Source organism: Ciona robusta, chromosome 1, assembly GCF_009617815.1.
Source record: "Ciona robusta chromosome 1, ASM961781v2".
NCBI classification, from domain to species: Eukaryota; Metazoa; Chordata; class Ascidiacea; order Phlebobranchia; family Cionidae; genus Ciona; species Ciona robusta.
The window spans coordinates 2,672,422-2,686,479 of NC_143235.1; the positions used below are offsets into that span (position 1 = coordinate 2,672,422).

Sequence of the window (14,058 nt, forward strand, 5' to 3'; positions counted from 1 at the left end):
TAAAAACGGTCGTGACGTCATACACTCACTGCCTGGCAAGACAAGCTTTCTAGAATTCTTTTAAAATCTTCGAAAACTTTTAAATAAAATGTTGAAATACTCTAGCTCATATAGTACTACGCCTAACCTTTATATTAACCTTTAAATAAACTATATCTGCTTAACACCAACCATTGGTTTACCACATGCATGGCGGTTACAAAAGTCAATGCGTTATCAATAAATAATCTACTATAGCTTCATTCATTAACGGTTTCAGGCGGAAACTCCGGTTTCATGCCAAAACTGGAAATTCCTCATTAATCTAGAACGCCAAAGGAAAGTGTCGTGATTACGTTTTTGTTTATTTGAAAACAATTATAGCACATTTAGATATAGTATAGGGTGGGGGAAGATGGGACAACCCATTATTGTTCTATTTTCTTGTCATATTTGGCAGTAAACAAAGAACATTCAAAGAATTATAAAACTGTATCTTTACGACTTCCGTAGACCACTTCAGTATAGTACGGTGCGGCTGTCAATGTTATACATGGGGAAGGAAACTATTAAGTCCCGTCCGGATTGCGCCAGCTGGCAACTTTACACAACACGCAATCTTTATGCATATATTAAAATTAAGATAATTATATATGTTAAATATCTGTGCTCGGAGCACACTCAACCGCTTCAGTATTATCTTTTTTATGGGTTGGCAGTTTAGCTAAGAGCTAGCCCAGTTAAATTTTATTAATTGATTTTTTAACTAAGCATCATGTGCAATGCAAACGATTGAACTGTTTACGTTGGAGCCAAACAAAGTGCTACAACCTTATGTATATGGAGTCACTGGAGGTAAAAGCAGAAAGGAGTTGGCGAAAGAATTTATTTATTCGCAGCAGAAATTAGAGGTTGGTGTATAGCTATGAATGAATGTATATAGTACAATGGGGGAAGATGGGACACTTAAGCACATCTTGCCAAAAATTTCCAAAATGAAAATAGATGACAGTTTTTGGGAAATACCACGAATTAGTACTATCATTCCTTTGATAATTGACATAGCTGGCATTATATTATGCACACAAAAGATTTGACGTGTTTAGGAATGGGACTCTTCGTTTTACATTGGAGATCTTGGACAAGTTGTACAAAATTTACACATGTGGACGAAACACATGCCTCATATCAGACCTTACTACGCCATGAAGTGTAATTCCTTGCAACCAGCGGTACAACTGCTAGCGTCGTTGGGTGTGGGCTTTGATTGTGCCAGTAAAGTATGCTGTATTAGTCTGGATGAATCAGTTTAAGTTATTTACCCTTGCGTGGCGGGGCAACGTCAGCAGTTGTAACAAGGGTGTTCTGTTTCACACATCTAGTTCCGCCTAGCAGTTATGTGTTTTTTTGGGAAGATTTTTTATGTATGGTTGACAATTTGAAAATTATGTATGGTTGGCAATTAACAATTTGGGCAACCCATTATAGTGACGCAATTGTCTTTAAAAGTCTTTTCCAAGGACACATACGCCCACAATGGTAGCAGCGACGAGACTTGAAATCGTAACCTGTAGATTAGAGACATCAGACGTTAACAACTGTGCTACAACGCACATATATTTGTTGTAGTGTATAAGTCGTTGTATTGACACTATAGTCAGTAACATCTGCAACCCATGGTGTTTTCAGTGGGAAATTAAAAGTGCGCTTAAATGCGGAGTGAAAACAGATGACATTCTCTTTGCTGTACCATGCAAGATGCTTTCCCATATTGAGTATGCTTGTCAAACCGGTGTTCGTACCATGACTTTTGATAACGCCGACGAGCTGCACAAAATCAGACGCATTCACCCAACTGGAAGGTATAGATTATTCTTATTTTTTTTCGTAATTGTATTTTTTAATTATTTTTTTGACACACTTTTTTGTTTTGAATTTGAGCATTGTTGAGCAGGTTACTTCTACGGTTGGCGGTAACAGACTGCGGAAGTGGATTACGAATGGGTGACAAATTCGGAGCGTCAATGTCCGACGCCAGGAAACTCATATTACTGTGCAAAGAATTGGATTTGAACCTTGTCGGGCTATGCATAGCGGTTACAAAAGCCAATGCGTTATGAATAAATAATCTACTATAGCTTCATTCATTAACGGTTTCAGGCGGAAACTCCGGTTTCATGCAAAAACTGACAGTAAATTCCTAATTAATCTAGAACGCCAAAGGAAAGTGTCGTGATTACGTTTTTTTTTATTTGTAAACAATTATAGCACATTTAGATATAGTATAGGGTGGGGGAAGATGGGACAACCCATTATTGTTCTATTTTCTTGTCATATTTGGCAGTAAACAAAGAACATTCAAATAATTATAAAACTGAATCTTTACGACTTCCATAGACCACTTCAGTATAGTATGGTGCGGCTGTCAATGTTATACATGGGGAAGGAAACTATTAAGTCCCGTCCGGATTGCGCCAGCTGGCAACTTTACACAACACGCAATCTTTATGCATATATTAAAATTAAGATAATTATATATGTTAAATATCTGTGCTCGGAGCACACTCAACCGCTTCAGTATCATCTTTTTTATGGGTTGGCAGTTTAGCTAAGAGCTAGCCCAGTTAAATTTTATTAATTGATTTTTTAACTAAGCATCATATACAATGCAAACAATTGAACTGTTTACGTTGGAGCCAAACAAAGTGCTACAACCTTATGTATATGGAGTCACTGGAGGTAAAAGCAGAAAGGAGTTGGCGAAAGAATTTATTTATTCGCAGCAGAAATTAGAGGTTGGTGTATAGCTATGAATGAATGTATATAGTACAATGGGGGAAGATGGGACACTTAAGCACATGTTGCCAAAAATTTCCAAAATCAAAATAGATGACAGTTTTTGGGAAATACCACGAATTAGTACTATCATTCCTTTGATAATTGACATAGCTGGCATTATATTATGCACACAAAAGATTTGACGTGTTTAGGAATGGGACTCTTCGTTTTACATTGGAGATCTTGGACAAGTTGTACAAAATTTACACATGTGGACGAAACACATGCCTCATATCAGACCTTACTACGCCATGAAGTGTAATTCCTTGCAACCAGCGGTACAACTGCTAGCGTCGTTGGGTGTGGGCTTTGATTGTGCCAGTAAAGTATGCTGTATTAGTCTGGATGAATCAGTTTAAGTTATTTACCCTTGCGTGGCGGGGCAACGTCAGCAGTTGTAACAAGGGTGTTCTGTTTCACACATCTAGTTCCGCCTAGCAGTTATGTGTTTTTTTGGGAAGATTTTTTTATTTTTATGTATGGTTGATAATTTGGGCAACCCATTATAGTGACGCAATTGTCTTTAAAAGTCTTTTCCAAGGACACATACGCCCACAATGGTAGCAGCGACGAGACTTGAAATCGTAAACTGTAGATTAGATACATCAGACGTTAACAACTGTGCTACAACGCACATATATTTGTTGTAGTGTATAAGTCGTTGTATTGACACTATAGTCAGTAACGTCTGCAACCCATGGTGTTTTCAGTGGGAAATTAAAAGTGCGCTTAAATGCGGAGTGAAACCAGATGACATTCTCTTTGCTGTACCATGCAAGATGCTTTCCCATATTGAGTATGCTTGTCAAACCGGTGTTCGTACCATGACTTTTGATAACGCCGACGAGCTGCACAAAATCAGACGCATTCACCCAACTGGAAGGTATAGATTATTCTTTTTTTTTCGTAATTGTATTTTTTAATCATTTTTTGACACACTTTTTTGTCTTTGAATTTGAGCATTGTTGAGCAGGTTACTTCTACGGTTGGCGGTAACAGACTGCGGAAGTGGATTACGAATGGGTGACAAATTCGGAGCGTCAATGTCCGACGCCAGGAAACTCATATTACTGTGCAAAGAATTGGATTTGAACCTTGTCGGGCTATGGTAGGATGTTTGTTATGATTCTTCACGAAGTATTGTGTTCTATATATAGTAGGGTGGAGAAAAATAGGACACCTTTTCATTCTATTTTCTCGTCCCAATTGGTAGTAAACAAACTACATTCAAAGAATAATAAAACCGTATTCTCAGGACTTTCATAGACCGTTGTTAAATGTTTAAAAATCTTTGTGTAGTTTTCATCCTGGCTCTGGAAGCAATTCCTTTGAGCCGGTGAGGGACTGCCTACAGCAGTGCAGAGAATTGTACGATTACGCCAAGTCGAATAGAATTATTATGAAAATCATCGATATCGGTGGAGGATTCGTCTGTGGCCCGAATTTTGTAAATGTAAGGAATATTATTGTACTTTTGGAATGGCTATAGTTTTGCTGTATAAATGTGTGTAAATATTCTTGCTGGTTTTGTTTTGTTACGTTTCAGTAACTAAACTTTCTGGTTCGTTGCCGTAAGACTGAAACTTTATATTCTTTATAACAAACATATTTGGTGCATTTTTCTTTGGAGCTATAGGTTAGTAAACAGATCAGCGAAGTTGCAAACCGTATTTTTCCGCCTAAAACCGGCGTGAAACTGATTGCTGAGCCTGGAAGATATTTTGTAGAAAACGCTTTTTCGTTCGTTACAACTGTGCACGGCAAATCATTAGTAGGGGGTAAGTGGAAACAGTTTTAAGATATCTTATTCTTTGTAATATTCCTTTGCACCTTTGTGTTTACATGTAATACGCACGATATAAATTACGTTCAGTCGTAAATTGCATTCAACTACCACACTTGCCAAATTATAATACATTCATTCTCTGCTCTAGTATCAGATACTTTATTAACAATCAAGAACTGTGGCAGACAAAGGTTGGGCCTTGGAAGCGTATAAGCGATGTAGCTAAGGCGTATGTGTCCTTGGGCAAGATTAACGCCAATTACTTCAACCCAGTGGTCACTATAAATGGGTTGTCCAAATTATTAGCCATATATAACAAAATAAAAAAAGTATTCACTCTCAAAGTAATATATACATGGTCGTAAGCTAACACGAGGTGTATGGTCATCCTTGTTATATATACAACTCGTAAGCTGACACGAGGTGTATAATCATCCGTGGTATATAACGGTTGTCGTTTTCCAGCCACGCGAGGATAAAGCAGCAAGTTACGTTCATTCATTTATTTATCAAGCTTCGGTGCTGGAAGATGTTTGTTGCTGCACATATTTAAGACTTATTGTTACCCCAGTCTGATTTCGCTCTTTGGATCTGTAGCTTATCTTAACTGTCAAGATGTGTTCATTAAATTTTTATTACCACGGTTAATAGTGGTAGGACAAATGTTGGTGCAATGTACGCACACGCATTATATCTTGATCCTGACATCTAATTTCGATTGTGCGAATCGACCACAGAGTTGCGTACTGGCTGATAATGTGGCTTCTTTTTTTTTATTCGTGTAGAATTGAGGATAATTTTAACACCTGTATTTTGTCCACACCCCGATAAAAAGTGTTTAATTTCATTTTTTAGACTTGGCGAAGTATTACATTGGTGCTGGAATTTTCACAGCATTCTGTTCAAGCAAATTCCAAGGAATTAAAAGAATTCCGGAAAATCTGTCTTGCCCAGTAAGTCAGCTTAAATTTCATTATCTCCGTACACGTAATGTCATGCTAACTATATTTAACACCATCTTAGTTAAGAGTACAGCACACTTGTGTTTCATTTAATGCCCAATTCTAAACCCAAGGCACAAGTAAATGTAACACTTATATATAGTACATAAAAGTATATATTTTAACAAGCAAAATTATTGAGGTGTACTAAAAAAAACTAACAGTAAGACACTGATTTAATGTAAATTATGTATTTTTAAAATCACATCTTATTTACAGAAAAATGATAAATGTTACGTGAGTAATATATACGGACCAACATGCGCTGGTTTTAATAGTGGGCAATGTAATGTTGCCAGAAGCACAGATTATGGATCGTTGGTATTTTGACAGTAAGGTTTTTAGTGAGCGACTTGCCTGTGTTATATTTTTATTGCCGAGTTAAAAGCAAATACGTTTACCAGTAAGAGCAAAAAGCTCCACACAGCATTAAAAAAATCAGAACTTATATATACTAGTAGAAATACAATGATACTTCTCGGGCTCTTGGTATGTGTTTTTGTATTTTTCTTGTTTACCATAAGTTAAGTCGTATAATTTCACTTTTGTATCCGCAGACATGGGAGCATATTCTGCGCTAATTACAATGGGGTTTAACGGTTACATGGTTACTAGAGCTGGATTCTTTATCACACAAGATATATGGAATTGCATAAAAGTACTGAGGGAGAAGATGGGACATCTTTAGCACATTATATCCCAAAAGCCTAATCGTGTTTTAAACAATTAACAACTGTGAATGGAAGTCGGGAGGATACGGTTTTATAATTTTTTGAATGTTCTTTGTTTACTACCAAATGCGACGATAAAAAAGGTGTCCCATCTTCCCCCACCCCACTATGTTATAAATGGTGAAGTTTACCTATATAACTTAAATGCCATAGCTATTCAAGCTTTCAACACAACAATTTTATAATTTATAACACAGTAGTGTACTAGAGATCTGATGTAGGCTACACGACACACAGTCTTTTGATCAACAAAACTTAAGTAGCCCATTGCCACAACCGTTTAAACTCGAAACCACATAAATAATTCTAATATTTTTTAGGAACGAAATCGCCGAAAACTTGGATCCCAAGTCACCCTTGTTTAAGCAGTATCGACTACTATGTGAAAACGGACAGCTCGCCAGTCTAAACGAGCATTAATTGTTAATAAATACTATTAGGAAATACGTGATACTGTGTTCCAACGGTAGCCATCTTCTCACACTACAATATTTTATAGGCAATATAATGACAACCCATCCAATATTAAATTGATTAAAATGCGTATATGTTGTATACAAAGAAAATAAAGTTTGCACCTGTCGTGTTTGTTTTGTGTTGACAGATGACGAACCGATGAAGATGTTTTATATATATAGTAGGGCGGGGGAAAGATGGGACACGTTTAGCACTTAATATCCAAATGTTCTGAAACCGTGTTTTAAACAATTAATAACGGTCTGTGGGAGTCGTAAGGAAACGGTTTTATAACTCTTTGAATGTTAGTTGTTTACTACTTGTACCAGAAAATGGAATAAAAAAATGCCCCATCCTCCCCCCAACCTACTATATGACACAAAGTTTTATATTACTTTGGTTGGTGCATAACAGAGTCCTAGAAACACCGAGTAGTCCAACTGCCGTCTATGTGTGTTCAAAATAAAGCAAAAGCGGTGACTTTCGCAATGAGTTTAAACGAACTTGTTGAGTTTTATTTTCAATTTGTCTTTTACGTAACAATGGGTTGGACTACTCGGTATTTCTATGGCTCTGGTGCATAACACATTGACCATAACAAGCTAAGTTACAACTGGTGTGACGTAACAGCGCATATTATTACGTAACGACTACGGGCAATTCGTGAAACGTGGCAATTGGGTAATATATTATTATTATTGAGATGTAGGTTTTGAAAGAAGAGTAAATGTTAACCTGTTGAAACATTGTAGAGCATTAGACCCCACTTAGCGAAGAAATTTAGTAAAGCGACGTACGACAGTTTACAAGCGAATATACCCTTCAATTTGCCTATCTTCGCAGAAATAGTGTACAGAATAATTGATGGTACAAGCACATGCAAAAAGTTTATTGTTTTTTTAGATTTCATTCGATATGGAAACGTACAGTTGGGTTTTTGTATTCGTGATAATTTGCACAGTAACTAACATCATATACCATAACAGCTTCGAACATTTTGAAGAACGGCGACCATATCCAACTGCAAGACCTAAAATCAAATTTCCTACTATCAATTTTACCAAATATAAACAATTCTTTCCAAAATATTCTCCGTATTTCGGACTTTCTTATTTATACGTTTATGGCCGACCACGCAGTGAATTTCTGGACAAAGGTTTTGAACAGGAACTTGAAGATTGGCGAGTTTTTTTTCCAAAACTCATGGCTTCTTTAAACAAGTTCAATCAACGAAAGCAGAATACGGACTTCACTTTAAATACTTTCAGCAACTCTAGGGTTGTAATCGTCGATAAAAGAACAGAATATAAAATTGGGGATATATTGAATGCTCGAATTGATGCTTATGATTGGAAAGAAAACAAAAGATCTTTCGGTGGAGATTATTTTGTCGCTAGATTAGTATATGGAGACGGTTTATACCCTGATGGTATTGCTGGTATAGTTACTGATCATCGAAATGGAACGTACAGTATCAGAGTGCCACTGTTGATTCCAGGGGAAGCACGACTTGAAGTGAAACTCATGATACCGCTTGAAGGAATAGCTGAACTTATTAGATGTACGTCCCTAAGAAAATTTCTAGGAACGACATACATCGCTACATTTGAGACGCTAGAATCTACTGAGTGCAATATTGACCTACTGAGTTTTACTAAGTAAGTGTACCAACCAATTGCAAGATAAAATTATTGCGTATGTCTATGTCCTGAAGTGGTTATCATCTATCTTTACGCTTCCGTTGATTAACGTAAAAATAATATTTTTAATGGCTGAAAAGGGTACTTAAACGTGCCATCTCCCCCCACCCTACAAATATACCTATTTGAATAAATGTAGCCAATTATATATCCTGTTGGCGTGGCGGGCAACGACAGTCGTTTAAAAAGGGTGTTCTGTTTCAAACACCTCGTGCCCGCTTACGAGTTATACCACTTATTAAACTTTGTAAGTGATTTTTTGTTTTTATGTATATATGTCTGACAGTTTGGATAACCTATTAGTGACCACTGGGTTTGGGCAATTGTCGTTAGGTACCTTGCCCAAGGACACACACGCCTACAACGGTAGCACTAAAATTCTCCTTTTTACGCTTTATTCCTGTTTACTTCTAGATTGACACCTAACGAGATATGCGACTACAGCAACCCACGCAACCAGGAACCCTGGTTTTGCGTCAAACCACCGTCGGGAAAATGCTCAAAGATTATAAAGCTAACATTTGACAGAAACAAACCATCAGTGTTTGATTCTACAAATGAAATTTGCAACGAAAATTTGCTCCAACAACTTGGGAGTAGTAAACTCATTTATGGCTCTGGTTTGAAAATATCAATCCAACGACCTGGTTTTCAGTCACAGCAGTTGCCGAAGTTGCCTCTGTGCAAAACTAGCTTAAATGGAATTACAACAGCACGACCGAATGGTTATTTCGTTAACGGCGTGTGGAAGTCTACGTTTTGTAAAAACAACCTCAAATCTTTTGCTAAAGCTGCGTCGTGTTTTCATAATAAAGACATCTATTTCTTGGGCGACTCGACGTCAAGACAGTATTACTATTTGTTCGCAAAAATGATAGGAATGGAACCAGTCTACCGGGAAGACGGGACTGAGATTTCATTAGGTGACGGTTGGAACCAACCGAGAACATTTCAATCAGGAAGCACTCAGATGTACTTTCGGGGCCACGGCACACCCATGCAGAATTCTGGCCATATAGCCGCCATGCCTTATGTGAGTGACATGTTAGATGAAATAACGCCCGGTGAAAACGAAGTGGTTGTTATTTTTAATCTGGGTTTGCACGTTTTGTATTTTGAACCTTCTTTCTTCATTCATCGTATGCGGGGAATTAAGGATGCTATGTTACGACTCAACCAACGACGAGCAAACGTTCGCGTGATATACCGAAGTCAACGAGTTCTGGATACCAACACTAATAGAACCAACGGCTGGCTTGCATATCGTTATGGAGTTCTTACTCGGGAGATATTTAAAGATGTTAAAAACTTGTTTTATTTTGATTTATGGGATTTATCCAGCGTTTGGTCGCTTAACCATTTTCATCCTAGGCAAGAACATTTAGAACAGGAAGCACTTTACTTGTGCAACTTCATCTGTAACGGAAAACGAGTATAGTAGATGCTATATGAGACATGTATTTAAAGTATTCGGTGGCGATTTACAACTATATAGTCAAATCAGACCACCAGTGTAATCGGACCGTTATTGTCATGGTGCTGTACTTATACAGTATACATTACGATTACGGCGATTTATTAATAAATTATGTATTTCGAAGGGTATTGTTGTATAGGTATGGTAAGGTGTTGGAAAAAATAGAACACCTCTTCATTCTACTTTCTCGTCCTATTTGGTAGTAAACATAAAACATTCAAAGAATTAGAAAACTAATAGATTGTTAATTGTTTAAAACACGATAAGGATATTTGGATATTATATGTACTAAGGGTGTTTCATCTTACCCCATCGTACTATAAATTGAGCCACTTATACACGTAGTCGTAGGCCATTGACAGCCAAGGATATTATTTAATTAAATAAACCATTTTAATTCGTGTATATACGTAATGACACTAAGTTTCAATCTACCATAAAGGGGCATTCAAATTAAACAATATGAATTTAAATGTTACTATGTGCAGTATCACAGTAAATCACCTACGTTTCCGTTTTGGTTACCAGCAGCACCCGCAATACGTATGCATTATAACCGCATTCTAAAACAGTAAGCGTCTATTTGGTTGCTCAAACGAATTTGATATATTACAGTGTTACGGGTCACTAAGCGCTTTGTGTTGTAGTTGAACCGCTTCGTTACACCTCAGTTTTAGTAGCTTCACATGAGGTATGGTGTAGCAGAAAGCTGCTATTTTTTCCGAGGTAATAGTCATTCTACTGCTGTAACTAGGTTAATCACAAAGATTCCGCATATGTAAAAACAGAAAAAAATGGTCAGCATTTCGTTTTAGGGATACCCTACCTAAAAACTAATCCTTCAGAAGTGCCTACTTTTTCATATATGTAAACTTCGTGTTCCAGTTGTTTTGGTAAAATACTCCATGTCTAAGAGAATTAGAGAAACTCAGTAGCCTATGCCACGATTGTACTCTAGTCGCATTTTCAAGCTGTCTAAAGCTCATTTTTGAGCACGTTATAGTGGTCATATTGATTCTTTTTCGTCGAACAGTTATTCTTATTGTTGTTGTTTTATTTCCGGAACTTCCCCCGCACTTATCTCAATTCTTAGTTTTAGCTTTTATTCTCTTGATTGAAATCAAATCCTAATATATATTTAATTTTTTTAAACTAAATTTTCAGATTGTAGACCACATAATTAACGATTAATTAACGAATACATTCCTCATGTGCTTTAACGTAGGTCTGGTTCCTCATGTACTTTAACGTATAGGGCTCTAGTTTGGGAGGGCACGACGGTACGTGTGTGTGATATAAGAAGTCCACAAAATGATTCACGCCAAAAAAACTATTACCATTTAAATGGTGACAAATTAAATGCACTACTCCCACACCTTCATATTATTAATTAATCGTAATTAAAACATTATTTTTAGTTAAACATTACATGAATAATAATAACTTTTAACATTAGCTAAATACTACGTGATTACGATTTATCCAAATTCGCAAAAAGAAGCATATTTAAGCGACGACAAAGTAAATTAACTAATGTAAGTTTACAAGTCAACACAGGGTACTGGAGTTGTACAAAGCGTATTAACACATACTCTTTACCAATTTCTCAATCCTCCGCATACATCATACATCTTCATGAGTTATAATGAATACATGTATAAATGAATTCGTATACCTACACACCAATGGCAACTAAAAACTGATTTGTCGGTTACTTATGGTTTGATTTTGATCGAGCGTGGTCGACCGTTGTAGTAAAAGGGTTAATTAATATTTTGTTAATTAGTTTAATACGTGCTCCTCCATTAGATCTTAGATCTCTTGTAATTTAATATTTTCGCAATGGAAATACGTTATCAGCATATGCCGGGTTCATATGCTACAACGAAAAAACTAGTTACATATTAACAAACGTACGTAACTCTATATTGTGTTTAAAACATCCCATTCAGTAGTATATATAGCAGTTTAGAAAAAGCGTGCAACTTGGCTTCTGCGCAAATATTTGTTAAGAGAATTTAATGTTTATTTGAGTACACACAAAACGCTTAATACATTTCTTTTTTAGGTTGGTTGCAAAAGTGATATGGAAACGTACGTTTGGTTTTTCATAATTTTAATATTCTGCATAACATCTAACATAATTTATCATGGCAAACTCACGAGTCTAAGAAAACGTCGACTTTATCCAAGACCTAGAATCGACTTTCTTAGCAAATATAAAGCAATTTTTCCAAAAGATTCACCATATTTTGGACTTACCTATCAAAGCTTGTACGGCCGACCACGCAGTGATTTTCTGGACAAAGGTTTTGAACTGAAACTTGAAGACTGGCGAGTTTTTTTTCCAGAACTCATGACCTCTTTAAACAAGTTCAATCAACGAAAGCAGAATACGGATTTCACTTTAAATACTTTCAGCAACGCTAGGGTTGTAATCGTCGATAAAAGAACAGAATATAAAACTGGAGATATATTGAATGCTCGAATTGATGCTTATGATTGGAAAGAAAACAAAAGTTCCTTTGGTGGCGATTATTTCGTAGCTAGGTTAGTATATGGAAATAACACTTTATACCCTGATGGTATTGCTGGTATAGTTACTGATCATCGAAATGGAACGTACAGTATCAGAGTGCCACTGTTGATTCCAGGCGAAGCAAGACTTGAAGTGAAACTCATGATACCGCTTGAAGGAATAGCTGAACTTATTAGATGTACTTCTCTGCGAAAGTTGCTAGGAACAAAATACATCGGTACATTTCAGACGAAAGAATCAACGGAGTGCAATATTGACCTCAGTTTCACTAAGTAAGTCTAGGCTACTAAGCAATTGCAAGTGTTATTTTATGTACATTGAAACAGAAGCAGTTATAGTGCACAACACTTTATATGATCATTTAGTTACTCAAAAAAAAAAACGATTTAGATATGCCTTTTGTGAAAACACATAACATACTTTATATGTCTGTTTTATTTACAGTTTGACAGCAGACGAGATATGCGACTACAGCAACCCACGCAATCAGGAACCCTGGTTTTGCGTCAAACCACCTTCGGGAAGATGTTCTAAGATTATAAACTTATTACTCAACAGAACACAACCATCTGTGTATGACTTTGCAAAGGAAATTTGCAATGAAACGTTGCTCCAACAACTTGGCTGTAGTCGGCTTATTAAAGGCTCGGGTTTTAAAATAAATGTACGGCCCGACGATCAGAAACAGTTGCCAGCGTTACCTCTGTGTAGCATCAGTTTAAATGGAATCACACCAACAAGACCGAACGGGTATTTCGTTAAAGGTCTGTGGAAGTCTACGTTTTGTGAAAACAAGCTTAAATCTTTTGCTGAAGCTGGGCCGTGTTTTCAGAATAAAGACATCTATTTCTTGGGCGACTCTACGTCAAGACAGTATTATTATTTTTTCGCAAAAATGATAGGAATGGAACCAGTATACCAGGAGGATGGAAAAGAGACTCCCTTTGGCCGTGGTTGGAACCAGCCGAGAACATTTCGATCGGGAAGCACTCAGATGTACTTTCGAGGCCACGGCACACCTATGCAGAATTCAGGACCACTAAACGATAAACCGTATGTGAGTGACATGTTGGATGAAATAACGCCCGGCGAGAACGAGGTGGTTATTATTTTTAATCTGGGTTTGCACATGTTATATTTTGAACCTTCTTTCTTCATTCATCGTATGCGGGGAATTAAGGATGCTATGTTACGACTCAACCAACGACGAGCAAACGTTCGCGTGATATACCGAAGTCAACGAGTTCTAGATACCAACACAAAAAGAAACAACGGCTGGCTTGTTTATCGATATGGAGTTTTAACTAGAGAGATATTTAAAGATGTTAAAAACTTGTTTTATTTTGATTTATGGGATTTATCCAGCGTTTGGCCGCTTAACCACTTTCATCCCAGGCAAGAACATTTAGAACAGGAAGCACTTTACTTGTGTAACTTCATCTGTAACGGAATACTAGTGTAGTGATGGTACACATGTCGGTTATATGAACAGTTTTAATTTATAACTATATACAGATCTTCTATTTTCCGTAAAGTTGTTGATCTTCTGAC

The 14,058-nt window shown here is 36.8% G+C and overlaps 4 protein-coding genes across 4 annotated transcripts; all 4 read left to right on the forward strand.

Moving 5' to 3' along the window:
* The first annotated feature begins 1,071 nt into the window (after nucleotides 1–1,071).
* On the forward strand, nucleotides 1,072–2,162 carry LOC149741342 (uncharacterized). The gene is made up of 3 exons (XM_089887371.1): nucleotides 1,072–1,286; nucleotides 1,609–1,841; nucleotides 1,934–2,162. The coding sequence occupies exons 1-3, from the start codon at nucleotides 1,143–1,145 to the stop codon at nucleotides 2,097–2,099; spliced, it is 543 nt and encodes a 180-aa protein (XP_089743497.1). The 5' UTR covers nucleotides 1,072–1,142; the 3' UTR covers nucleotides 2,100–2,162.
* A 483-nt stretch (nucleotides 2,163–2,645) lies between these two features.
* Nucleotides 2,646–4,645, forward strand: LOC149741343 (uncharacterized). The gene is made up of 4 exons (XM_089887383.1): nucleotides 2,646–2,774; nucleotides 2,970–3,143; nucleotides 3,528–3,723; nucleotides 3,778–4,645. Exons 1-4 carry the CDS (start codon nucleotides 2,646–2,648, stop codon nucleotides 3,927–3,929), a joined length of 651 nt encoding a protein of 216 aa, XP_089743509.1. The 3' UTR covers nucleotides 3,930–4,645.
* Nucleotides 4,646–7,387: 2,742 nt separating this feature from the next.
* On the forward strand, nucleotides 7,388–10,094 carry LOC149741344 (NXPE family member 4-like). Its single transcript, XM_089893966.1, has 2 exons — nucleotides 7,388–8,449; nucleotides 8,906–10,094. Exons 1-2 carry the CDS (start codon nucleotides 7,707–7,709, stop codon nucleotides 9,927–9,929), a joined length of 1,767 nt encoding a protein of 588 aa, XP_089750092.1. The 5' UTR covers nucleotides 7,388–7,706; the 3' UTR covers nucleotides 9,930–10,094.
* A 950-nt stretch (nucleotides 10,095–11,044) lies between these two features.
* On the forward strand, nucleotides 11,045–14,017 carry LOC149741345 (NXPE family member 4-like). The gene is made up of 2 exons (XM_089893967.1): nucleotides 11,045–12,779; nucleotides 12,952–14,017. Exons 1-2 carry the CDS (start codon nucleotides 12,055–12,057, stop codon nucleotides 13,967–13,969), a joined length of 1,743 nt encoding a protein of 580 aa, XP_089750093.1. The 5' UTR covers nucleotides 11,045–12,054; the 3' UTR covers nucleotides 13,970–14,017.
* Nucleotides 14,018–14,058: the final 41 nt, after the last annotated feature.

Coding starts and splice junctions, on each gene's coding strand:
- LOC149741343 (XM_089887383.1), top strand. CDS start 2,646: ATGCAAACAATTGAACTGTTTACGTTGGAGCCAAACAAAGTGCTACAA. Junction 3,144..3,527: donor GCTTTGATTGTGCCAGTAAA/GTATGCTGTATT, acceptor TGGTGTTTTCAG/TGGGAAATTAAAAGTGCGCT. Junction 3,724..3,777: donor TAGATTATTCTTTTTTTTTC/GTAATTGTATTT, acceptor TTTGAATTTGAG/CATTGTTGAGCAGGTTACTT.
- LOC149741345 (XM_089893967.1), top strand. CDS start 12,055: ATGGAAACGTACGTTTGGTTTTTCATAATTTTAATATTCTGCATAACA. Junction 12,780..12,951: donor ATTGACCTCAGTTTCACTAA/GTAAGTCTAGGC, acceptor TTTTATTTACAG/TTTGACAGCAGACGAGATAT.
- LOC149741342 (XM_089887371.1), top strand. CDS start 1,143: ATGTGGACGAAACACATGCCTCATATCAGACCTTACTACGCCATGAAG. Junction 1,287..1,608: donor GTATTAGTCTGGATGAATCA/GTTTAAGTTATT, acceptor TATTTGTTGTAG/TGTATAAGTCGTTGTATTGA. Junction 1,842..1,933: donor CGCATTCACCCAACTGGAAG/GTATAGATTATT, acceptor ATTGTTGAGCAG/GTTACTTCTACGGTTGGCGG.
- LOC149741344 (XM_089893966.1), top strand. CDS start 7,707: ATGGAAACGTACAGTTGGGTTTTTGTATTCGTGATAATTTGCACAGTA. Junction 8,450..8,905: donor GACCTACTGAGTTTTACTAA/GTAAGTGTACCA, acceptor GTTTACTTCTAG/ATTGACACCTAACGAGATAT.